This window comes from Squalius cephalus (assembly GCF_949319135.1).
Source record: "Squalius cephalus genome assembly, chromosome: 25".
In the NCBI taxonomy this organism is placed as follows: Eukaryota; Metazoa; Chordata; class Actinopteri; order Cypriniformes; family Leuciscidae; genus Squalius; species Squalius cephalus.
Window position 1 is genome coordinate 15,266,466 of NC_137146.1, and position 25,199 is coordinate 15,291,664.

Sequence of the window (25,199 nt, forward strand, 5' to 3'; positions counted from 1 at the left end):
TAGATCTCCATTTGACCATGCTATATGTTTTAAAAATGCAAAAACCACGTAAAAGCACTGAAAGTGTAGGGTGTTAAAGGGGTTAGATGCCGGGAACTCTAGAGCAGGGCTAGAGAGGCAGTAAAGGCTTGTTAGGGTACATTAGGCAGAGAGGGGATTATAAGACTTCATAAATGTTTCAGAGATACTCAGGGACTATGTCCTGTGGCAGCTCTCCTGTGGCTTTGCAAGCGGTCGCTGTCTCCGTAGTGTGTGTGTGTGTGTGTGTGTGTGTGTGTGTGTTCCTATGTTAAAAGAAAGCACATTCTTATTCCACCTTTGTCATGTATGCATGGGTTTAATTGGGTGCTCAGTGTTTAAAGTGCTCAGGCTTCTGTGATTGTTTATGTTTTAAAGGCTTCTTGATTGTTTAAAGCCTGATTTTATTTCTGATAAATGAATGAAAATTCAAGTTGTATCTCATTTGTGAAATTCCATAAAGTAACCAAAATGATCAAAGATGTTTTCAAGCCAAATATATCTACATAGCACACAGCTTCTCTTTGGAGGCTCATTTAAACAGACTCAACAGCCCTCGGCCAGCCGTCCCGTCCCACTCCAGCCAGTGTTTGAGAGTGTGTATTTATCTTTGCAGTTACTCCTCCTGACCTCTGAGTACCTTTGGGAGCTGGAAAGGGTCACTGCCAATTGTCCTATGCACAAAAGAAAGGGCAGAACATTGCTTTTGAGAGACAGAGCGAAAGAAAGACAGTGTCACAGATTCTTCAATCATCACACTCATTAAACACATTAATAGACTATCCTGGGAAAGACAAGGTCATCATCATATACACAATACACACACATATATATATAAAATTGGCAGATTGTGCTCACTCACACAAGGAATTTCATTTTGGTTTATAGCTTTGTACACCTATTAAATACAGACGGTAAAAACATAAACAAAGTACTTACAATATAGCAAAACAACAATAACGCAACGTTCATTCAAAGCTGGAATTCTTGACTAAAACCCCTAGTAGTTTGACATTATCTTTTAATATTATTACCTTGAAAAAAAAAAAAAAAAAAGATTGTGAATGATTCTAGCCTGAATGAAGTCATTTTATTGACAGGAAAAACAGGAGCCGGAAATATACTTACATATACATTTACAAGTCTCTACAAGTCAAGGTTAGTTCCGTTCCAATAAAATGGAAAAGCCCCAAGAAGATGTTTATGATACAATTCCCTATGTGGTTTATGGATTGGTAAGGATTAATGTGAGGTATAAAAACCTCACTGATTTCCTGAGCACATTATACACCCACCCACACACAAACACACACACACACACGTGTACGTGTACGTGCACATACTGCATCCTGAGGAGTGTTAGTGAGAGGATGGGGATTAGGGAGGATGACAGTAAACACAGAGGTGCAGGACTAAGAGAGAGAACAGGGATGTAGAGTTTCCATCACTCAGATCCTATGTGTAAACATGTTTACCCAGTGCAAAACACATCAGGAGGAAGGAAACACTGGGAATTGACTTTTTTGCCATTTTTTCATCTTCTTCAAATATCTGATTATGACTTTACAATCTGTTTAAACAAAAGTAATTTGAATACCAGATGTACTAATGATGATTTGATGTAATTTAGTCTTATGAAATGAAAAACACTTGATACAGTTACTAAAATAGTTACTATGCAGATAACAAAAATATGTTCTAAGAATGTTTTGCTAATGTTCCCATTAAGTTATGAAGATGTTATTTCTGAATGTTCTGAATGTTCTGAACACTCAAAATATCAACTTTAATGGAAAAATATATATGTTTTTGGTCATGCGAACATTAAGGAATCATTCCTTTTTAGCATTCTTTTAACATTATGGGAACGTTACTTGTGAGTGTTCTCTGAACAGTCTGAAACCAGTAGTAACATTTTAAAAAAGTAAGACGAATATCCAAAAACAAAAAAAGAAAATTAAATGAAATATAATAATGAAATGAAATAACATAAAATAAAAAATAAAATGTCATATAATATTATGTGCTAATGCTATCAAATTGAATAATCACGATTAATTACATCTAACATAAAGGTTTGAACGTACAGTGCTGCTTGAAAATTGGTGAACCTGTGAAAATGTGAAAATGTATTTAGTACTGTCCTGAATAAGATATTTTACATAAAAGATGTTTACATATGTAAAAAAAAAAAGAGCTGAATTTATAAAAAAATAACCCCATTCAAAAGTTTACATACCCTTGATTCGTAATACTGTGTGTGCCGTTACCTGTATGATCCACAACTGTTTTATTTGTTTAGTGATAGTTGTTCTTGAGTCTCTTGTTTGTCCTGAGCAGTTACACTGCCTAATGTTCTTCAGAAAGATCCTACAGGTCCTGCAAATTCTTCAGTTTTCCAGCATCTTTTGCATTTTTGAACCCTTTCCAGCAGTGACTGTATGATTTTGAGATGCATCTTTTCACAATTGAGGTTTGCAAAACAATTGAGGGACTCAAACACAATTATTAAAAAAGGTTAAAACATTCACTGATCCTCCAGAAGGGAACATGATGCATTAAAAGCCTGGGGGTGAAAACTTTTTGAATTTTGAAGATCAAGGTAAATTGTACTAAATTTGTCTTCTGGGAAACGTGTAAGTATCTTCTGTTGCTTTCGAAGGGCAGTACTAAATTAATTTTTTCTATATTTAAAAAACAAAATTGAAAAATTTGGGCATCTTCGTCCTCCTGTTCAAAAGTTTTCACCCCCCGGCTCTTAATGCATCGTGTTTCCCTCTGGAGCCTCAGTGAATGTTTGTACCTTTTTTTAATAGTTCTGTTTGAGATCCTCAATTGTCATCAGTGTGAAAAGTGTGTATATTATAAAACAATAGTCCTTTTATTTACTGTGCGTGTGAATGTTCATGTAAAATCAGAAAGGTCATCTCCCATTACAGAGTGTCAGCATGCCAGGAACACCTCAAATGCATCTCTCTCCCTAACTATTTCACTCTCGCTTTCTCTTTCGTGCTCTCTTTCAATCATTCTGCCATTCGCTTGCTCTCTTTTACTTTCTCCCCTCCTGCTGCTGTGTTAAAGTCAGGAGGAATAACTGCGAAAAAGAGACAAAGGCACATCAAACACACACACACACACACACACACACACACATTCACGCATTCGCATACACACACTCCTCTTGGGCCATTGTTTAACATGATGCATGGGGAGAGAGCTCTCAAATGTGAATGACAATGTCTAATTCCGACCTGCTGGTCTACAAATAGTATTTGACGATTTCATAAATTATTCATGATTCACTATTACATGTCCTAATTTCATTTCATAATATCAAATTCTGAAATATGAAGTAACCATAACAGACTTATTGTAATGCAAGAATTAAGCATTTACAGATAATTAACAGTTCAGGACAACTAAGTCGATTGAGCCTGCAGTTTCAGGATTACTCAGTATAACAGCAGTGGAAAGGTTCACTGTTTTAATCACTCCATTGTGTTTGATGCACAGAATTCTACATTAATTGTTCATAACATTATAACCACACTGTTTTTGGAGTAAAAAAAAAACTTTTTGAAACTAACTAAACTAACTAACCCTAACCCTAATCATGATTAATCGCATGTAATAAAAGTTTGTAAATGTGTGTGCATGTGTCTAAACGAATTTGTACGATTTAGCAACCTTTTACTCACTCACTGGTCGTGAGATGGGGTGGTATACACACACATATTTTTTTAATATTTCAAGGCTATCTCACGACCAATTTGTATGAGTGAGTAAAAGGTGACTAATTAATACAAATTCATGCGACCTTACTCGTACGAATTTGTACGATTTGTCTAAACCTACGTGATGGGTAGGTTTAGGGGCGGGGTCAGGTGTAGGTCATTCGTACGAATTCATACGAATTGGACAACTTGTAAAATATGTACGATTTGGCAAAAATCATACGAATTCGTACGAGTGAGGTCATACGAATGAGGTTGTATGAATTCTTACGAATTGCTGTGAGATCGGGTTGAATATTTACAAACTTTTATGTTAGATGTGATTAATCGTGATTAATCGATTTGACAGCACACATTTGTTTTATTCTAACATCAATTATCTCTACAAATCTAGCTATTATAAACATAACTTTGCAAATAGGACTGTTTAAAATAAAATGATGATTCAAATTGGAGAAAAACGTTTTTTACACTCCTATTATATCCTTCTTTAATGTAATCACATTTACCCTAAAATCTTAATCTTAAAATGAATACTACACTATACATGTACAGTATTACCTCAGAGATCTATAGAGAGTAGTGTGTGTGTGTGTGTGTGTGTGTGTGTGTGTGTGTGTTGTCCCACGGGACTGACCGTCAGTGAAGGCTCACTGAAGCTTCATCCAAGCAACCAGGGCCATCTGCCCCATTGCTACTGTCATCTGGACAATCTCTCTTTCCTCTTTCCCCCTCTATATGTTTCTTGCTCAATATCGTTCTCTCCTTCTTCTCACTCCGCTCTCTACCAGTATGGAGCGGCTTTACTGTGTTTGATCTGTCATTCATCCAGTAAGCAGCATGCCGAGCATTTAGCTGGACTTTGCAGAGGATTACCTACTGTCCCAGAGGAACCAACCAGCACAATGACAACACCAACCCCAGCCTGTACCTTCTGCTTCCAAGCTGCTCAAGAGACCCAAACACCTGACCGGGGATCAGTTATTAAAGTCTTTAACACCTCACCCTCTTTAGCAAGACCACTCGAGACGGCATACCGTGTATTTTGAGTGGCTATTATTCAAAAGGGCCACCATATCAAAATGCCCCGAACAGACCAGAGTTTATGGTTTCACTCAGCAAAGAGCCCTGGGCTAGATTTAGACAAGTCTAGTGATGTGTGCTGACTGCTATTAGGGAATCAATAGGGCTAATTGATCAGATTGTGGTTTAGCTCAACTGTTGGTGGCTACTAGACTAGGAGCTGAAATAGGAACTGACAGGTAACCACTTAAAGAGAGACAGTGTGGGCCAAACATAAGGACATGTACCCCTTTTCCTCTGAAACCAATACAGACACGTTTTTTTAATTTATATCAAACCTACCACTTGTGATTCCAGTGGTTTAGCGCTGCAAGTACCCTCCTTTCAAATGAATTATCGCGGAGCCATTATGTGAGGTTGACCTCGGTGTAGCCGTATCATTCACAATCATCTAAACGCCACTTGGGGGATGTCATTAATCTCATATTAATAAAGAAATCAAACTGAATTATGGATGTCCGCAGTGGACGGGGAGGCATTTTAAAGCACCAAAGGTTAAGTGTGAAATCAATGCCTATAAATGAGCGTATAAAAATGCAGGGGAGTGAAAGGAGAGAAACAGAAAGCGAGCGCAGCCTCTAAATCAGTTTCCCACAAAGCACGATTGTCGAGTCACGCTTTTAACGCCACAGAGCTTTTACCGAGTGCATCAGGATGGCTGTTTTTACCAGGTCATTACGGGCTCTGCGTTATGAACCACGTGTGCTGCGTCGTCCAACATTCCCCTTGTGAAAAAGAAGTACACTTGGTCATACTTTAAAGTAGAGTACTTACTACAGAAATTATATATAGGACTTAGAATGTAACGTCTTCGAACACAATTGCATGTTATTTGAAATATGTAATATATCTCAAATGTAAAATGAAAGCAATTAGTAATTTCCTAATTACTTATATTGTTCTTGAAAATCAGTTTTGTGCACTGCAGAATATACTGACAAGCATTTATGGTAACGTTTATGGTAAAATTATATGGTAACACTTTATTTTACAGTGTCCTTGTCACATGTTACTAGTAATAACAGGAATTGCATATGCATAATTACATGCAACTAACCCTAAATCTAATCCTAAACCTATAGTAATGTTGTTATTACTCAGTATTTAAATGTATCATTACACAGTAACAATGACACTTTAAAATAAACCAAATGTACTTTAACGCTGAAACTTGCTTGTCATTTATAATCAGGTTCTTTAAATGTGTTTTAAAGTCAACACATCAAAATAAGTTTACTTCTTTAAAGCGTCATTAAAGTATAATGATATAATATTCACTTTAAGGTATCACTTTTAATTTGACATTATCACAAAGTGCACTTAAATGTGTTAAAAACAGTCATAAAGGTTTACTCTTGATTTGAAGTAGCCTACACTACAAGTGCACATTCAATACAATTAAGTGCACTTCTTTTTCTGGCCTGCATGCATGGGGAAAATATACCATCATCTAGGATGCTTTTTATCATTGGCCCTCAGGGTTTCTATTGGATTTTATTATTCCTCAAAGCTCTGTTAACTCACCATGAGCTCTGATGTACATATGTACTACCAGAAGCCCCAGGGAACTTCAAAAGCTGCGGACAGAATGGTAAAGCCTGCATCTCTCCCGCCTGAAGGATGAGAGGGTAATTGAATTGTCTTCTGAATCTTGACCTATGACCCGGCCAGTTTTGTATGTAACCAGTGAGGGTGAAATTAATAATAGGAATCCATGTCAGCTCCCTGTGCCAGCACTGGGTGAATCTGATGGCAGGGGACCATTGAGACTCTGCAGGTAATCCAGTCAAATGAGAAGCCTAGCCAGGGAATCCCTCACAACAATGACTATGGATATGAGCTCAACATCTTTACATGATCTCTGAGCCTGATGCTAAGAAAGCCACGTCTGCTCGATCTCTGATGTTGTATAGGAATATTTTAAAGTGAATGTGTTGATGTAATGATATCAGGAAATGGGTCAAATACAATAACTCGAGGTGAATTCAACAAACTCATCCACACTTATAAAATGCTTCAGTCTAGCATTCTACATAACCACAACAAACAGCATTACAAATGATTGTCACATTTGGCTGTGCCCTTTGACCCTTTGTTGTTGTTGTGTGTTTTGAGAAGGTGAACACTCATGGAAGGAGTGATCTGTCAGAAAGGCTTTTTCTCTCTTTCATTCTCATCACAGACAGTTGGTAGCACGAAGACACAATCAGAGGGCAGCAGATGTCAGTGAGACCGCCTTTGTTTCCATTCTCTCCACACTAGACCACCTCATTGCAGTAGTCCATTGTCATTAATTTGCTGTTGGGGGATGTTCACACTCCTCCTCTCCTGTCGCTGACCATCATTTAGTAAAACACTATAAGTGCACACTCTAAAATCTCATTGATCATATCATTTGTTTACAGTGTAGATAGATGTCGACTTCCCATGTAGACTAAGTTATGACAACATGTGTTTTTACATTGCTTTAACTCATCAAAATAAAGATTCAACTCATTTTTAAGTAAATTTAATTTATTTTAAGTTGAAATAACTTAAACATCCAAGTTGATTGTATTTAAAAATTTAAGGCAGAAACTTTTTTTACAGTCTATCTATCTATCTATCTATCTATCTATCTATCTATCTATCTATCTATCTATCTATCTATCTATCTATCTATCTATCTATCTATCTATCTAGTTCAGAGCCTCAGAGTGATTGTTTCCATTATGTCATATGTTCCTCCATTTATTTCTTCCTTTTTGAAATGTGAATGATTTAAACAGTGATGCTATTTCTCCATGGCATTTCCAGTTTATCTGAATTTCTGTGCATAAAAGAGAAAGAGAGACTATTTGAAACAGAATTGTGAATCACTGTATCTACGATTTATCTATCGGTCGTCTTTTTTAAAAGACGTTTTATAACAATATAGTGTTAATAATATTAAAAGTAGGCCATTGAAATAAAAGTTTAATCAATAATACCAGAATATTAGTCGAATAATTCGTTCGGTTTGAATTAAATAGCCTATATATCGAAGCAACACAAATTGCATTCATAATCAATCCCTTTCACAATTTTCAGAAAGTTTCATCGAACAAAATCATGATCTTCTTTATGAGTAACAATAACAGTTATTTCTCATATCATTTTAATTTTCAGTTAGCAGACGATCCGACACAGACAAATTTGAACAGCAGTTACAGATCATGATAAAGACGATACAAATATAAATGAACGATAGGTAACAGGAAATTCAGTAGTAATAATAATAATAATAAATTCAGTCTTTGTTATTATTAACTTGCTTTGGTTGTGCAGCTCACAATTACACGACGACATAATATTTGCTTTGAGCTAACTTTAAAAAGTACAAAAAACAAACAAACAATTTCTAATGCCAAATACATTTTAATAAATAGAAACAACATTAAAAATAATAAAGTTAAAGCAAAAATATTTTCTTAGGGGACAGGTAACTAGATTAAATAAAATACACAATACCGGCAAACAACATTGACGCAAGCCTTCTTTTCTGGGAAAAGGCAGAATAGCATAACCAGTGATTTAGATGCAGTGGTGAAGCATTATTAGTTCCAGGGTCTGTACTCGGAGGTGATGCTGGTCATCCCGGGAAAAGAGAAACTGTCTCCCAGTTGTTTCTGTAAAGAATCGTTGGTGGGGAAAAGCGTGTTTTCGTCTCCAGGAAGAACAACAGTGCTGTCCAAAAGTGGTAGCTCTAAGGGCAGAGACATATTTTATTAGATTTGCCCATAAGTAGTCTTATATATTTAATTAATAATTGCCACATGAATCCAACAAATGTTTATTATATTATTAATAGTTTTGTTTTCATTTAATTTACGTTTTCGGTCCTTCTCAAATTTCATAAATGTTTTCCTCAGATATTTTTCGGTTGCTTGGGTATTAGGGTATACTTACTTTTATGCGTCTTTGTGTGATATTTCAACTCTTGTGCATCCTGGAAAGTGGTTGCACACACATCACAGGAGAAGGGCTTGTCTTTGGCGTGTGTCCGGCGGACGTGGCTGTCGTGTGCCGCGTGAGAGGCGAACGCTTTCCCGCAGTGTTTGCACTTGAACGGCCGCTCGCCGGAGTGCTGGCGGATGTGCGTGCGGAGGATGCTGGAGGCCGTGAACGCCTGTGACATTCACAAATACATGTTCATATTGAATAATGGTAATATACACCAGCAAAAAAAGTTACTTTAATATCCAAATAGGAACATCTTGCTGAATTATATTGTTTATTGCTCTAAAAAAATGTAGGCCTAATGGTAGGCTATTTGCATTTTAAAATGCAAGAAAATGTAGCCTAATTAAATTATAGGTCTATAAATAACCACAACAAGAAGAGGAACAGCAACAACAATTTTCCTAAAACTAACTGTCATATAAACCTTCCTGTAGACGCGCCTCTATATCACGATGTGTATCGTGTATATGCGAAAATGAGTTTTTACGTGCATTAGGATACACATGGGTGTATGTTTAGTAGTGGTGTGCGTGTGTATTATACGTTTGGTTAGGATTAGTGGTATGGGGTGGAGTGTGTATTACACGCAATAAAGTGCGGATCAAATGCACGCGAAAACTGCATCATATGCACGTAAAAACTAATTTTCCCGTATAAATTGCACGATAAACACAATGCGTGCTATAGAGACGCATTTTCATGAGATCTATATAGGACTAACCATTCCATGCATTAGTGTGTAGCCTATATTAAAACTGGGTTTCCGTTGGTGTAGGTAAAACTACCCACACACATTGGTCCTATAGGAATAAAACTGTCTCTGGCAGTCCACAAACAGGACAGATAGAGTGACACGTGACCACTGCAGAGCCTCTTATAGCACGCGTAAGTGTTTAAGAATAGAACGAGACGAGTTTAAAACAAAGCGACAGACAAACTTTTGTCTCTTTGAGAGTCATAAATTAAAGCATAGGCTAATCCTCATGCACAATGCACTGGATCTGCATCTGCCATTAATTAGCACGTAAGTGTCTTCTAAGATTGAGTCCAGCGCTAAAGAGAGCTCAGATAAACCATGAAATTAAAGCAGTGTACTTTAGCTGTATAAGAGCTGAGCATCACTCACCTTGTTACAGTAAACACATTTGTAAGGCCGCTCTCCTGAGTGCACGCGCATGTGTTTGTTCAGACTGGAGGACTGCGAGAAACTTTTGCCGCACACGGAGCACTAAGAGGAAAAAGAGGGTCACAAATTACATTCAAGACGCTTTATTGACATGGTAAAAAGCTTTACCTAAACATTAGTGCATCTGGGACATTTCTCGAAAAGGGTGCTTTTTGTGTCCCTATGTGTAAAACGCGACAATGAAAAGCTAACATCAAGTTTAACTCCTGCCACCCCTTTCTTTATTAAGATGACGACACTACACTGTTAAAAAGTGTATGATCAATAAGTTATGACAACATAGGCCTATGTTTTTACATTGCTCTTTAAAATAAATTAAGCAATTTTCAACTTTTTTTGTCATACAAGATTCAAATAATTTAATAAGTCAGTTTAATGTATTTTAAGTTGAAATGACTTGAACATCAAGTTGATTGTACTTAAAAATAAGCAACAAAACAAATCATAATCCGTAAGTTCTTAAAAATGTAATTATTCTAAATCATTAAAAAAAAAATCACATTTCCAAAATGGAAAAGGCACCCATTTTGTTGAAAGACCCTTATTAATCAAATAATTTGAAATACGAGTTGAGTGAGAGAATATTAGTAGGCCTAAAATGGCAATATCTTGATATTTTCTTTTGGGCATCGGTTGCAGTTTTTCTAAAAGGGAGCTGTTCTTTCAGCACCACATCTGATTGTTTCCCCCCGTAAAAGTATCTAATGGATCGGTATGAAGATATATTTACCTTATGCGGTCTGTGTTTCTCATGCACATGGAGAATGTGGATTCGGAGTCGGTCTCTCTTCTCGAAAGACCTGTTGCAGAGGTGGCAGGGGAACTTCCTGTCGCCCTGATCCACACAGCGCGTGTATTTCAAGTGTTTGTCTCTGTAGTACTTATACGCGAACACTTTACCACAGCGATCACACTTAAAACCCTCTCCAGAATCTGCAACGGAGAAACATTTGCAAATGCATCACAATATAATCTTATAACAAATGTCTGAACGTGCTGGTCTATAAAATAACTTTATATAGAGAGATACGTTTGCAATACGCGCACATACCTTCAGCTGGGAGCGCTTCACTGGCATCAATAAACTCTTTGAGGGTGAGAGGAATACCCAGAAACTGCACATAGCAGTCTCCGTACCAGACCAACAGTTCTTGGCCGGCTCGGATCTCTTTGCAGGCCTCATAGTAAATCTGGCCTTCACACTGCACCGCAGTCAGGTTCTGCTCCTCTGGAAAGCGCGCGCACTTCACCAGCGACATCCAATTCCCCGGAGCGCCTCTTCCATCCACAAAGTGGCTCAAGCGCCCGTTCTCAAAGATCTTAGAGGGAGAGAAAAAAAAAAAAAAAAAAACGTTTGGAATTTAATATAAACATATCATATCAGAATATAACAGCTCACTGAAAAATCGTGTTTTCCCACACACACACGCATTAAATAATAATGCAATAATGCTTATTTCAAATTTGCTGTTTACCTCCCACATGAGCGTGTTGTCATCATAGGTTTTGATCTCACTTGTGTTCACCAGTTTGCCCTGAAACGGTCCAAACCTGGTGCCTTTTGGAATTGTGCTTTTATCAGCAAAAACACCACAATGGGAAACGCTTCCACAATTAGTTTGGAGAATCGATAAGCCTGAAAAATTCAAGACACACTCTATGAAATTGCCAGCGGTAAACTTCAGAATAGAAATTCTCAAGAAAGAAAGAAAGAAAGAAAGAAAGAAAGAAAGAGTTCTACCTTCTGGGCGTTCAAATCCTCCGGTATCAACAGGGAGAAGATGTCGATCGGCTAATTCATTGAAAAATAAAATAAAAAATTGAGTTACAATACTGTAAAAAATATATGATCAATAAATTATGACAACGTTTTTACATTGCTTTACATCAAAATAAGTTAAGCAATTAATAACTTTTTTATTAGTTATACAAGATTCAACTCATTTTTAAAGTCAGTTTAGTGTCATTTAAGTTGTAATGACTTAAAACATTGTTGATTGTACTTAATTTTACAGTACACATAATCCAACATGAAAAACTAAAAAGAACATGCATGCGTTTAAACAGAATGAAAAAAGTAGCCTAATTGCAATAAAACAACGTAAACTATTTGAAGTGTGCAACATAATACATATTGCCAGATTTGTTTTCCTTTTTTGTTCACATCGAAAATGATTTTATTTTATTTTTTTGCAATGAAAAGTGTTATATAGCCTACATTCAAATGATTATTATATACCTGCACTGGGAGGGAAGGATAGTCCAGAGATGGCATGTCCAGGATTTTGGCCTTGTTCTTTGGAATATCCGTACAGGACCGTGAACAGGTCTTCCTCTGTAAAACTGAAGGTGCGCGTGTGCTCGGGTGTCGGGTCTGCAGCCTGCAGGCAACCGAAGCTGTCCTTAACCGGAGAAGATGAAGCCGAAGAAGACTTTCTGCTGGAGGGGCTGCTGAACTCGGACGGAGAGCCGGTGCTCTGCTCCTCGTGTCTGGTGTACATGCATTGTGGAGGCTGCAAGTGCTGGAAATATGGCCTGTTGGACACGTTGAGGATCTGCTCATGGAACACCGCGGTCTGGTGGCTGTTGTGGCTGAAAAAAGACGGAGTCCCGGTGAAGTTGAACGGCATGATTGTCTGTGCGTCGGTCACCATGCGGCCCAGAGACTTGAGCGGATGGAAGATGCTGTGCGCGCTCTTGAGGATGTTCGTGTAGTGCGCGCCGGGCAGAGACGGGTAGACAGCGAGACTCCTGTCTCTCACTGCGGGGTGACTGGAGAGAGACACCGACATCACAGCCGATGAGGGGGATCCGAGGACAGTTTCACTTGCGGTTTGTATTCAGTCCTGTAGACTGGAAACATGTTTTCATCACTATAACAATATCTTTGTTTCCATCCAAGTTTTCACAAATTCTGTGATTTCAGAGTTTCATGTCGATTTTATCCAAAAGGGCAATCAACTTGCATTTACTTAAATATTTCAGGCAACAATTCCAATGAAATGTAAATTTTAGAGGGCACACTCCTTTAATTTCTTAGTGACATTTTTAATAATCTAAAGAACACTTTTCCACTACAAAGAACCTTTTGTGCAATGTAAAAAAAAAGTTGCAGCCTTAAATTTTTCAGTATTATCAACTTAGATGTTTAAGTAATTTCAACTTAAATTACATTAAACTGACTTAAAAAAATAGTTGAATAAAATTGCTTATTTTGATGAGTAAAAGCAATGTAAAACATGCTGTCATAACTTATTGATCATATAATTTGTTACAGTCGATGTTAAAGTATATTCATGGAACCATAGATGCCAATAACTAACATTTATTTTTAAAAGTGTGTATTGTCCCATTTTGTTCAAATGCAAATTTAAATGAAAAGTTCTTTTTTAAAAGAAAGGTTCTTGGCAAATGTTTCTAGGCAATATCATTCCCAACCATTTTGGGCTGGTTATTGCAACTTTTATTTTATTTTATTTTATTTAAAGTGTATTAAGTTGAAATTTGCTGAGCAATTAAAACAGTATGACAATATATTACAACACGGACAAACCAAAAATATGACTTTCTAAATGCACTGTGAAATGCTCTGTCAAGTAACCCAACACAGAAATAACTCCGACTGCAGAGATTTCAAAAGCAAAAGTTTCCAGTATCCCTCTACTTTTTCTAAACTGACCGCTGGAATAAACGGTGCGCGAGCGCGCCACTAACAGAGACTAATGAGGGTCATGACACTACAATTTAAGAACAGAGGGTCAGCAAGAAAGGTCACCATTAATGAAGCCTTTCCAACTCTTTTAAAAAGCATTAAAGGTGTCATGCTCCATAGACTCCTGACCTCAGCTGGTTATTGCACATGAAGAGTGGCCTTAAATCCATAATGTTAATACAAAACAAAACACAAATAATGTATTGCTGTCTTCAAAACTAGGAAAAAATATTGTTAATTGTAATTGCTTAAATATGTTCTTACCATATAGCGACTTGTGCAAGTCCTGAGATCCTCCTGTTGTGTTTGGGGAAGCTTTACTTGGCGCTTCAGGAACTAAGGTCTTGTGTGTGTGAAGCTTGAGACAGGTCTGAAGACATATGGTTGAGTGTAGGATAGCTACTCGAGAGGGGATGCCTTTCCCGGATCTGTGCTGTCATTGGTCAGTCTGGGGTTCATCCTCAGGGAATTACACTTTAACACGCTGTAGCAGCACTGAGAATCCTCTCACAGCTCTCTTTCATATGCACCGCAGTCTCTAATGTGTTAACAACTGCAGGCGCACTGTTAACCGCTCCTAACGGCGAGAACGGCACGAGTTCAGTTTAGATAGAGGCTGTTTGTGAAAACCAAAGTCAGCAGCAGCATGCGTTTAATAATAGGAATTAACTGTGTGCATCACTATAAAGAATTATTTTCATGATTTATCACAACGTTTTTTTCATTTGTCAAATCAACTTAAATAGGCTAATTGATCTAGTTCAGATAACACAATATTTTGAATTGATTTATTATTCATTTATTAAGCCAATCTCCATTGTATTAGCTAAATTTTTTATTTTATTTCAATGAACTCAAAATGTTAAGGCAACCAGGTAACTTACTTTAGGTTAAACCAATAATAGGCTACTTTTTTACATGGAGTTTAGGTAGGTAACTCTATTATGAAAAAAGGGTATTTTAAATAAAAATGTAAATAGGTCTTGCCTATTTATTTATTTTTTTAACTTTAACACAATCATACAATTTGAGCTACCATAATTATTCCTAAATAAAAAGAACAATAATAAGTATTAATTCATTATAATCATTAAGTTCTGCTGGGTCAAATTTGAATTTTTTAGACCAAAAAAATATAACACCAAAAAATAAACTATTAAGCAAAAACTTGATAACACTTTATTAGTGTCCTTGTTACACGTTACATGTACTTACTATAGTAATAACAGTAAATTATGCATAATTGCAACTAACCTTAAACCAAACCTTAACCCCATAAGTAGGCTACATTAATTATTGTTAAACTTAGTACTTAAATGTATAAAATAAATCGTAACCATACATTATTTTTAGATACCACAAATAACAACAATCAATTTGTTACTGTCATTATTAACAATATACACTTATATAATAATACTATATTTATTTGTAAAAAAAAAGTTTTGCGGTGTTAAGGCACATCCTATAATACATCGTAGGCTACTTCGTAATTGTCTCCTCTGATATTCTCTAAATAAGACAAATTCATTCAGTTCCTGTGTAACGGGTGTTGTTTTTTGTCTTCAATGTGTATAAAGCAATTTTTCTTTAACATTGAATAAACGCGTTTTGTCGCTACATGAATTTATATGGTTTGGCAAGCGCGCCATTATTAAATAAACCTACGAACTATGCCAAAACTAGGTTTTCCAACTTTTAAAAAGCTATTTATTTTAGAAAGATCTTTGCATCATTTTATCTGTAAAATGGAAAACATAAGCCATGAGATGATTATAAATGTTGCAATAACAGAATTCTTTATTTACAATTCAATTTGATTCAACATCAAATAGCATCAGCAAAGCCATATTAGTTGACAACTTGCATAACTGTATTTAAATTTCTCTCGGTATATCTAACTTTGCATAAAAGGCTCACACTAAGATTACACACATCGATGCGGATGAACAGAGATGTTTATGTGACCACAACTGGGAAATAAAATACATCTCAGGAGCGCAACACTGTAAGCTTTCTCCAAAAAGTCCTTATAAATTACATATTGCTTCGATTTCCCATTGCATCGTCTTCATTCTCACACATAACTGAGAGGGTAAAATCAGGACTGTACAAAATAATAAAACCCACAACTGATCACAAACAAAACATGGAAAATGAGCAATATTGAGACTGGAGGAGAGTGAGGGAGAGACAGAGAGAGAGAGAGAGAGAGAGAGTTCTGTACGTATCCATTGATGAACTGGGTCGATCCTGTCAATGATTCGCTATACAAATATAATACAGACAACTTTTGTAATATACAAGACGGTAAAACAGATCTAAGGCAATATGCTAAGTTATAGCATTTCAAGGTTGTTGCATTTAGCTCTAAGAAATTGGCAGACTATACAAAACACTTTTAAAGTCTCAGAAAAACAAAATCAAAAGGTATAAGGTAAAGACAAATCATTTTAGGAAATTCAATAGCCGTTACAACTCCATTGATTTATTTCTTTATTTGAGGACAAATGGCTCTTTTGCACTAGCACTGATAAAAAGTCTAGAAAACTCTGCACCACCTTCACATCATGGCTTATATTTATTTCAAAATCTTGACAATCTTTGGACTTTGCAGAGGGTAGTGGTACATGTGCGACCTCAAAACTGGCTTTTCTCCAATATGATAGTAGTATAGATGCGTATGGATGTCAGTCCTTGTTCAAGGCATCCAACATTCATCGAAATTGTGATCAAAAAAAGCTTGGAATAAATAAGTACTCGTTTTAGTCGACAAATGCTAGCGGGTTTATTGAAATCGATTATATCCCACATGAGAATGCAGGTGTTTCTCAAAGGATACAGAACATTTTGAATGGTGGCCAGAGTGACGCTTCACCCCCAAACAATGTGAAATCAAACTTGTATTTACAGTGTTTAAAAGGAAAAGCTAAAGCTATACCAAAACACCAGGTATATTCGTACACAACCACGGCACCTTCAGCGAATAATGACAGAGCTGGTCGTCGCAAACTTTAGTTGCTGCTGGTACATACAGTATACTTAAAAACATGTAGGCCTAGTACTTTTTTTTTTAAACACACCAGCTTAAACACAGATGACATGGCGATATTTTCAGCGAAAGCTAAAGGCTGACAATCTAACCCCGATACAACCTGTGTGCAGACATGAGACGAAAACAAAAAGAAAGTGGCATGTGTAAGTCTACCGATCAATTCAAAGTCGAGGAAATTTGGCTTAGTCCTCAAATAGGCTAGAAAACAAAGACTGTATTGCGAACATTACAGCGATAAGAGTTTACGTGTTTGTAGTGACCGTTGATCCAAATCGGAACCGTTGATGTTTTCAAGATGGCGAACAATGTGTGAATGTAGGAATAGCCACGTAAAACACAAATGCTGCTTTATTTATTCTTTTTTTTGGCTACACCAGAACTAAAACCTGATTTTCACTGAGAAACAAGTCGATTTGGACATCTCGTTTGTTTTAGTTTTTTCTCAAAATAGAAAGCACGATAAAAAAATCTGTTTTTAATACTGAGTTTAAACCGGGGAGCAAAAATGTGTCTCCTGAAAAGTCCTGTACAAAAATTACAAAACAAAGCAAAAGAAAACCTCAAGTAATATTTATTGCTTGTTGTCTTTTCTTACACACACCGGATTCTGCTTGTACCTATAGCATCTGGCATGAAGCACGTCACTCCACACAACAAAGAAAGCAGGCTTCAGTGTTGAGTTTATGGCTGTGTTGGGTTCCTCCGGTGGGGCTCCCGGCTAAAGGCTTAGAAGCAAGCGAGTATCTGTACACTGTACACACAGCACCCTCCCAGACCCCCACCCAGGAAAGAAGAGCCACCGGACCCCAGCTCCCCCTTCCTCAGTACCACAGGAATCAGCATATCCTCATCTTCCCGCCAAACGAACATGCTCGTGGTGAGAAACTCCGTCCTAGTTCCAGAAACAGTTAAGACTGGAATTTGAGGGGAGGAAGGGGAAATATACTGGGGGAAAAAATTAAATATAATATGAAACAGATTCCCCCCCACCCCCCAGAATTGGTATTTACAATCTACCAGCATTTCATTTGACTAACCACAACAAAATCACCTTCTCTCTGAAACTACTGGACCAATGAAAACAAAATCCATGTTGAACTTTATCTTATGCTGAGGCATTTCGTATGCACTCTCAGTGATTTTTCTCTTTCTAACTGATGGTTTATAAAGAAATCTACACTGTTATTAAAAAACAAACTATACATTAGAATAAAACTTAATTTAATACACAATAAACCTCTTGACTAAATCAAGCTAATTTTACAAACCATCATCTGGATTCTCATAATCTATATAGATGCCGTTTCAACATCATTCTATCTTTATTTGCACTCTGAAACAAAACAATAAAGAAAACAAAAAGGCAAAGTGGCTGAATTTTGAGCGTGCATTTCAAATGCAGTATTCTTGCCTGTTTTTTGGAACGTCAGATTGGAAAGGAGTCAGAGAAAAAGATGGTTGGGCAATAGGACGTCTTCTTAAGAAGAGCCTGAAGTCCAGAGGAAGAAACGAGAAGACAGAGAAAAAGAGAGGGAGGAATACATTCATGGGAGACGAGGATTCCGATGCCACTGACAGGGGAGACCTAAGTCACACTACGGTGAATGCAACGGAGCAGACTGACGGAAAGGGCTTACGGTGTAAGTACGAGACAGAAGGCCGTGCTCGACTGAGGGGGTGGGAGGGGGCTCTAGGTCCAGAAGATCAAAGTGTCAGTGTGTGTGTGTGTGTATGTGTGTGTGTGTGAGAGAGAGAGTGAGGGAGAGTGTCTGTCCCCTCCGAGCTCCAGTACCCCTGATGCATCCTCTAGAGATGTCCAGTAGGGGGCAGTAGACAGGCTCTCTAAAGACCCGTACGGCCCCGATAGCAGCTTAAATAGCACAGCATCACTCCAAACTCTCCTTGATCACGCTGCAGCAGAAAATCACTCATGAAACATCTTCATTAAACTCGGTTTACTGCATTGTGATGTCGTCTGCCCCGTGTCAACAATACTTCTGCTGTGGAAAAGAGAGAGAGAGAGAAAAAAAAAACTGGGTCTTAGACTTGACAGTGAGCATTCATAAAATGAATTTGAAACGTATATTTTCATCATGTATGAGCCAGTTTTTTTTTATACTAGAGCTCATATCATGCCATAATTAACAATAATTAAGTTGTAAATAACAACTTAATTTGCCTTAATAGGTAATGGAGCGCTGCAGTGATGTATTTTTGTAGGCCAACCCAGAAGTTAGCATTACCCTGGTTCCCTTGACATAAAACCAATAGGATTTTTTTGAATCACACTTACACGATTTGCCCATCAATATAATTTTCACAAATGAACACAACTTTAATGAATTTTGAAGCCTAAATACAGTCTCAAGAGATAAATCTTAGGCTGTAAACGAACTACACCACAGTCATTCGAATTCAACATCACCACCACCAAGCTTCTGGCAACTCTCTTAGTCTTTATAAAATTTTCCCTGAAAGTGTGAGTTAGAATAGTTCGCAATAGCACGATTATGAACACAACAAGGCTGTGAATGCGGAGGAGTGCATAGATGAGTTTACAGAGTTTACAATCTCTGTAGTCCCATTAAGCACCATGTTGACAACCACCTTTTTCAAAAAACGTAAAAGCTTTTAAAAAAATCAAGAGTGAGTGTGTTTTTTGTCATAGAATAAAACATGTGTTGTGTTCACCACAGACGTTTTTTCAGGCTTTAAACCAAAATCCATTAAAAAACCCCATTGAGAGCTAAAATGCTACCATGTTTCTGGGTTTAGGCCTATAAAAACATGTCATCCCTGCAGCACTCAGTAGTAGTGTAGTGTAGTGATGGAGTCAGGACTACGGTTCCTACGGCATGCATCATGGTATGAATAAATCATGTGAACTTCTGTTTTATTGTTTGCTGGGTTATTTAGTGGTGTTGTTGTGTATGCTTTAAGTTATGCGTCATGTGGTGTTCAATGCATATCTGTTCTTAAGTATGTGGTTGTTGTCACTGATCACATTAACAAACACTGATGACTCCCTAAAATCAGCTTATTTAATTTAACCCGTTGTCCTGATTTACATGCAAACCAATAACTTGGCAACGCAAGTAAACTGCATTTATAAGACTTTATTAAAAAAATCTGGTTATTCCACTGTAGTGATATCAAAACCTGATCCTCAGTGTATCTGATTCTGATTATTCCATATGTTATTTGAGATGTGATGTTAAATAAATAAGCTGTTTTTTGACTGTACACTGCTTCGGCTGCACAGATGAGAACATGTTTTTATCATTTCTTGGGTCGAGAAAGAGTCTGAGTTTGCATGGATGTGCTTAAATCGCAGTAAACGCTGTCCTGTTATACCACACAGACGACAGAACGCAGGTTAAACTCACTCTCAAGTTGCTCCAAACCTGTGTACGTTTCTTTCTTCTGCTGAACACAAAATAAGATATTTTGAAGAGTGTCAGTAATCATTTTGAGTCTGTATTGTTTTCCATACTATGGAAGTCAATAGGGCCCATCAACTGTTTGGTTAACTATATTCTTAAAAATATCTTCTTTTGTGTTCAGCAGAAGAAATTCATACAGGTTTGGAACAACTTGAGGGTGAGTAAATAATGACAAAATTTTCATTTTTGGGTGAACTATCCTTTTATTGTGGGCGAAACCAGGCAAAAATCAAAGTAAGGGGTAAAAATGTAGCTGTATTGATTGGTTTATGCTTAAGCGTTTATGACCTTACTCCGATAAAGGAAAACATGTTAACACATTTAAATGACAACATGCATTATCAGCTTATTAATAACTCTTTCCCCGCCATTGACATAATTTTCTCAATTTTTTGTTAAAGTTTTTTTTTTTTTTTTTGAAAGTTCAGATATTCACACTACAAAATATTCTGGGGGCCATGAAAGTTTTGTGAAATTTACCAAAAATGCTGATGGTGGCTGGCAACTTAAAAAAAAAAAAAACGTGTTTTTCTTCGCATTTTACTCATTACGTTTATTCTGAGAAAAATATGAATTTTCTAAATGAGACCACTGTTGTAACCACACAAATAGCTTTACAATCGAGTGGGAAGCGCATTCAATTCTCCATAATCCAATTAGAGTCATTTAGGTTCCAATTCTCACTATTAACTGTTGCTTATTAGCATGTAGGATAGGATATTGTCTGTTATTAGTACCTTTAAAGCACATATTAATGACTTAGTCTGCATGACCATATTCTACATCCCTTAATCCTACTCAATACCTAAACTTAACAACTACCTTACTATTAATAAGCAGTAATTGGGAGTTTACTGAAGAAAAAGTCGTAGTTAATAGTTAGTTAAAAGTGAGAACTGGACCCTAATCTAAAGTGTGACCATCATTTTTTAACAATGTATACTCAACAAAATATATGAGAATATGCTTATATGAGGGGGATGTTATATGGCAAAAGATACACTGTAATAAATCATGTCAGGTAAAGTACTTTTTAAAAGCTCTTGGAACCCAGTTTCATGTACCCCTCCTCACTAAAATGTGTTGTAATGCCAAACTTTGTGTTGCCATGAAGAGATAATTAAAGCTAAGAAACAGAGTGCAATAATTCATTAAACCTCCACTAATGGCAAAATGCTAAATTATTAAAAGACTGACTATACGCACATCTTGGGAATAAATCAGCGGACTGAGATTTCAACGGCCTGTGGACTTATAACAACACCAAGTGCACACGATCAAACCCATGCAACTTGGTTAAATATTCATACTATTTAATGAAGCTTAAAAGCTGCAGGGGACTGTGTAAAGCATAAAAAAGAACTAGCGAGAGAGTGCATCACTTAAGTAAACATATTAAATAACTATTTTTGAAGAACAACATATTAAAGGATTCAATGTTTTGGGGTCAGAAAGATTTTTCTTAATGTCGTCTTTAATGAAAGAAGAAAGACTGCATTACCTATCAAGGCTGCATTTATTTGATCAAAAATACAGTAAAAAGTTATACTGTGAAATATTACTATTTAAAATCACAATATTCTATTTTAACATTTCCTATAATCGATTTAGCTTAATATTTTTGTGGAAATTGATTTTTTTTTCAGGATTGTTTGATGAACAGAAAGGTTCAAATGAACAGCCTTTGTTTGAAATTGAAATCTTTACTAACATTATAAAATTGTCATGACTTTTGCTCAATTAAATGCATCTTTGCTGAATAAAAGTATTAATGTATTTTTAAAAACAAATCTTACGGATCCCAAACTTTTGAACAATATTGTGACCCTGGACCACAAAACCAGTCACATGGGTACATTTTTTGAAATTGAGATGTATACATCATATATAAGCTGAATAAATAAGCTTTCCATTGATGTATGGTTTGTTAGGATAGGACAATATTTGGCCGAGATACGATTATGTGAAAATCTGGAATCTGAGGGTGCAAAAAAATCAAAACATTGAGAAAATCGCCTTTAAAGTTGTCATTTATGTTCGCGATTGTGCTGCATTCACTCCCAAAAATAAATGTTTGATATATTTACGGTAGGAAATTTACAAAATATCTTCATGGAACATGATCTTTACTTAATATCCTAATGATTTTTGGCATAAAAGAAAAATCGATAATTTTGACCCATAAAATGTATTGTTGGCCATTGCCACAAATATAACCAGGGTCACATATTTGTATACTGTATATAAAACATGTATACACAGTAAGTTAGCTTTTAATTATATGATTAAACCACAATAATGTTGATACTGTTACTGACGATATAATCTGATGCTAAGATCTGGTTAGATGGAGTTCTGGGAGTGCAGGAATGTGTGGTCAAACTCTAGCTGACTTATAGACGTCATGTCTGATATTTGGCACTCAAAGTCCGACATGTCTGCATATATGATCTCTTTATCCACCTCAAACGGGCACTAATTACCAGCGACTAATCACATCACTGTCCTATTACGTCTAGTTCGGCATCATCCCTCTCATCTGCAAAATTACCCAGGATAATTAGAGTAAATTATTAACGAGCTAGTTGCAGAGTCAACTACGCTATTTGGTGACCTCAGACACTTAAAGTCTGACCTTTTATGTCTAATGGTTTGAGTAAATAAATGCATCCAATAAATCTACGGTGTAACGCTTTTACTAAACTCTTGGCTGGAACATTGAGGAGTTTAAATGGGCTTCATTAGCAATGAAAAGTTTGAGAGTTTGACGAGCACTGCAAAGTAGTTTCACTCTGAAGATGGGTTTTAAAAGTAGCTCGAGCTTTCAAAGCATCTAGTTCAGGTGATTGTTGGGAACAGTGGAGCTTGAACGGGTTCCCAAAAGGCAATACACATTCACACGTTTCATAGATGGTGTCACATCATGACTGTATGCGTCTAACCTGTTCAGGGCCCATGTTGGCCATGCTGCCCCCAGGTCCAGAGTTCATTGAGCTCATCATCTGGTTGCCCATTTGGCCCATGTTGCTCGAGTTGGCGGCCATGGGCACGTTGAGGTTCATGCCGTTACCGTTGTACATGTTGTTATTGGCCTGCTGGCCAAACTGAGGTGGCGACTGCTGAGTGAACATACTGTGGAGGGAAGCACATAAAGGTTTAAGACTCTTTAGGTGGTCAAATGTTTCCTAACTAATTATGTAAATAACTTTTTATGTTTAATAATTGAACATTTTTTATTTCATTGCTCACCAAAGCTGCATTCATTTGTTCAAAAATATAGTTAAAAACAGTAATAGTGTGAAATATTATAATAATTTAAGTGAACGGTTTTGTATTTTAGTATTTTCTTAAATGTAAAATATCTGTTTTAGCAAGGCTGAATTTTCAGCATCATTCATGTCACATGATCCTTCAGAATTCCAATATTCTGATTTGCTGCTCAATAAACATTTCTCATTATTATCAATGTTGAAAACAGTTATGCTGCTTAATATTTTTGTGGAAACCATGAGGATTATTTGATGACTAGAAATGTAGAAATCTAGAAATGTAAATACTATAAATGTATTTACAGATGGACAATTTTGATAAATAATTTCTTTAAAAAATCGTTTAATTAATATTTTTTTTAATATATATATATATATATATATATTGTATATAGTATATATATATATTGTATATAAACATCTATAAATATGTATTTAAAAACTTACAGCTATCAAAAATAAGTCAACATACTTTACTAGCAAAAGGGTTAAACCGAAAACCTGGTGCTTATTTTGTGTGAAAGCGAGTGAATGTCTTGTGATAAAAAGCTGCACCTGTTGGCATTCATGTTGCCCTGTGTCCAGCCGTTCATGTCAGGGGAGGACTGGAAAGAAGTGTTGCCCTGGGCCTGTTGCATCATGGGACTCTGGGCGTGGCCCATCCTGGGAGACATGAGGGGGCTCTGAGGGGTGGCGGCACCACCGAACCCGCCATCTGACTGCTGACTCATACCTGACACACACACACACACACAGATGTGAGGAGACCAACCTCGGCTTGAAATAAACAATCAAAGAATCAAACACAAATTACAGAATTATTACTGTACAGCACTCTAGTCACATCATATTCACTCTCTCGCACTCTGACAGCATTCACATTTAGCACCCAGAAATGAATTAATCTGTAACTACAACAGGAACATTGATCAAAAATATTCACAAATCAAAATCTAAACATACACAAACACACTCACAGACACACACTAGTCACCAATTCAAATCATTCGTTTAACAAACTAATTAGCTGATCATCATTTTTTAGAAATGTCAAAGCAGAAATCACATTGAGAAGTGTTTCAGGCCATCTCCATAATCAAAAGTGAGGAACTTGCGTCCCGTATTTAACTAGAAGGGTTTAGAGGTGTTATAAGCAGGCAGTAAGGTAGAGTTACACATGCAGGTTAGAGTTAGTGGCTGAGATAGCCAGAGAAAAGAGGGGGGGGTGGGGGGGTAATGGGTGGGATTGGGGGGTGGGGTCTGGGTCACCGCATAATTGGTTTAAAAATCAACTGCTCCGCCTCCACTGATCACCATCAGCCAATTAGTCTATGCAGGACAGACACTGACACATATGACACAGCACAGGCATAGACACGGCCACAATTATCAACAGTTTGACACAACACAAGCTTTTGCGTAATGATACACTGACTCTGAGCTCATGTGTTACCTACAGATCTACTCTGGCAAAGCTGGATATTCTTAATGTCTGGATCTGTTGAATTCTGCCGATTACCACAGAATCATTTCAACTCATTCTTCAGTTTGTAAAAAAGAATGCAAAATGCAGTTCATCAAATGTAATTCCAATGGAAGTCTAACAGGGTCATTGAGAAGGTGGCAGTTTAAAATATGCAAATTATCACACTATTTGTTTTTACAAACTGAGCGGTAAATCATAATAATATTCTGTGGTAACAGACAGCACGCTGCCC

At 36.7% G+C, this 25,199-nt stretch overlaps 2 protein-coding genes across 6 annotated transcripts in view; both read right to left on the minus strand.

Moving 5' to 3' along the window:
• Nucleotides 1-8,309: 8,309 nt before the first annotated feature.
• On the minus strand, nt 8,310-12,828 carry prdm14 (PR domain containing 14). The gene is made up of 8 exons (XM_079863341.1): nt 12,242-12,828; nt 11,744-11,794; nt 11,478-11,638; nt 11,054-11,321; nt 10,733-10,935; nt 9,943-10,044; nt 8,763-8,982; nt 8,310-8,559 (listed from the first exon to the last, which is right to left on the minus strand). Exons 1-8 carry the CDS (start codon nt 12,792-12,794, stop codon nt 8,411-8,413), a joined length of 1,707 nt encoding a protein of 568 aa, XP_079719467.1. The 5' UTR covers nt 12,795-12,828; the 3' UTR covers nt 8,310-8,410.
• A 2,832-nt stretch (nt 12,829-15,660) lies between these two features.
• The window catches only part of ncoa2 (nuclear receptor coactivator 2), a 94,691-nt gene continuing 85,152 nt past the window's right edge, over nt 15,661-25,199 (minus strand). For 3 of the 5 annotated variants that reach the window (XM_079863655.1, XM_079863658.1, XM_079863656.1), the window contains exons 20-22: nt 24,037-24,214; nt 23,155-23,344; nt 15,661-18,769 (exon numbers count right to left, since the gene is read on the minus strand). In XM_079863655.1, coding sequence (XP_079719781.1) covers nt 18,755-18,769; nt 23,155-23,344; nt 24,037-24,214 — 383 coding nt within the window. In that variant the 3' untranslated portion in view covers nt 15,661-18,754. The remainder of the gene's footprint in view (nt 18,770-23,154; nt 23,345-24,036; nt 24,215-25,199) is intronic. The other 2 variants (XM_079863657.1, XM_079863659.1) reach the window with 1 other exon arrangement.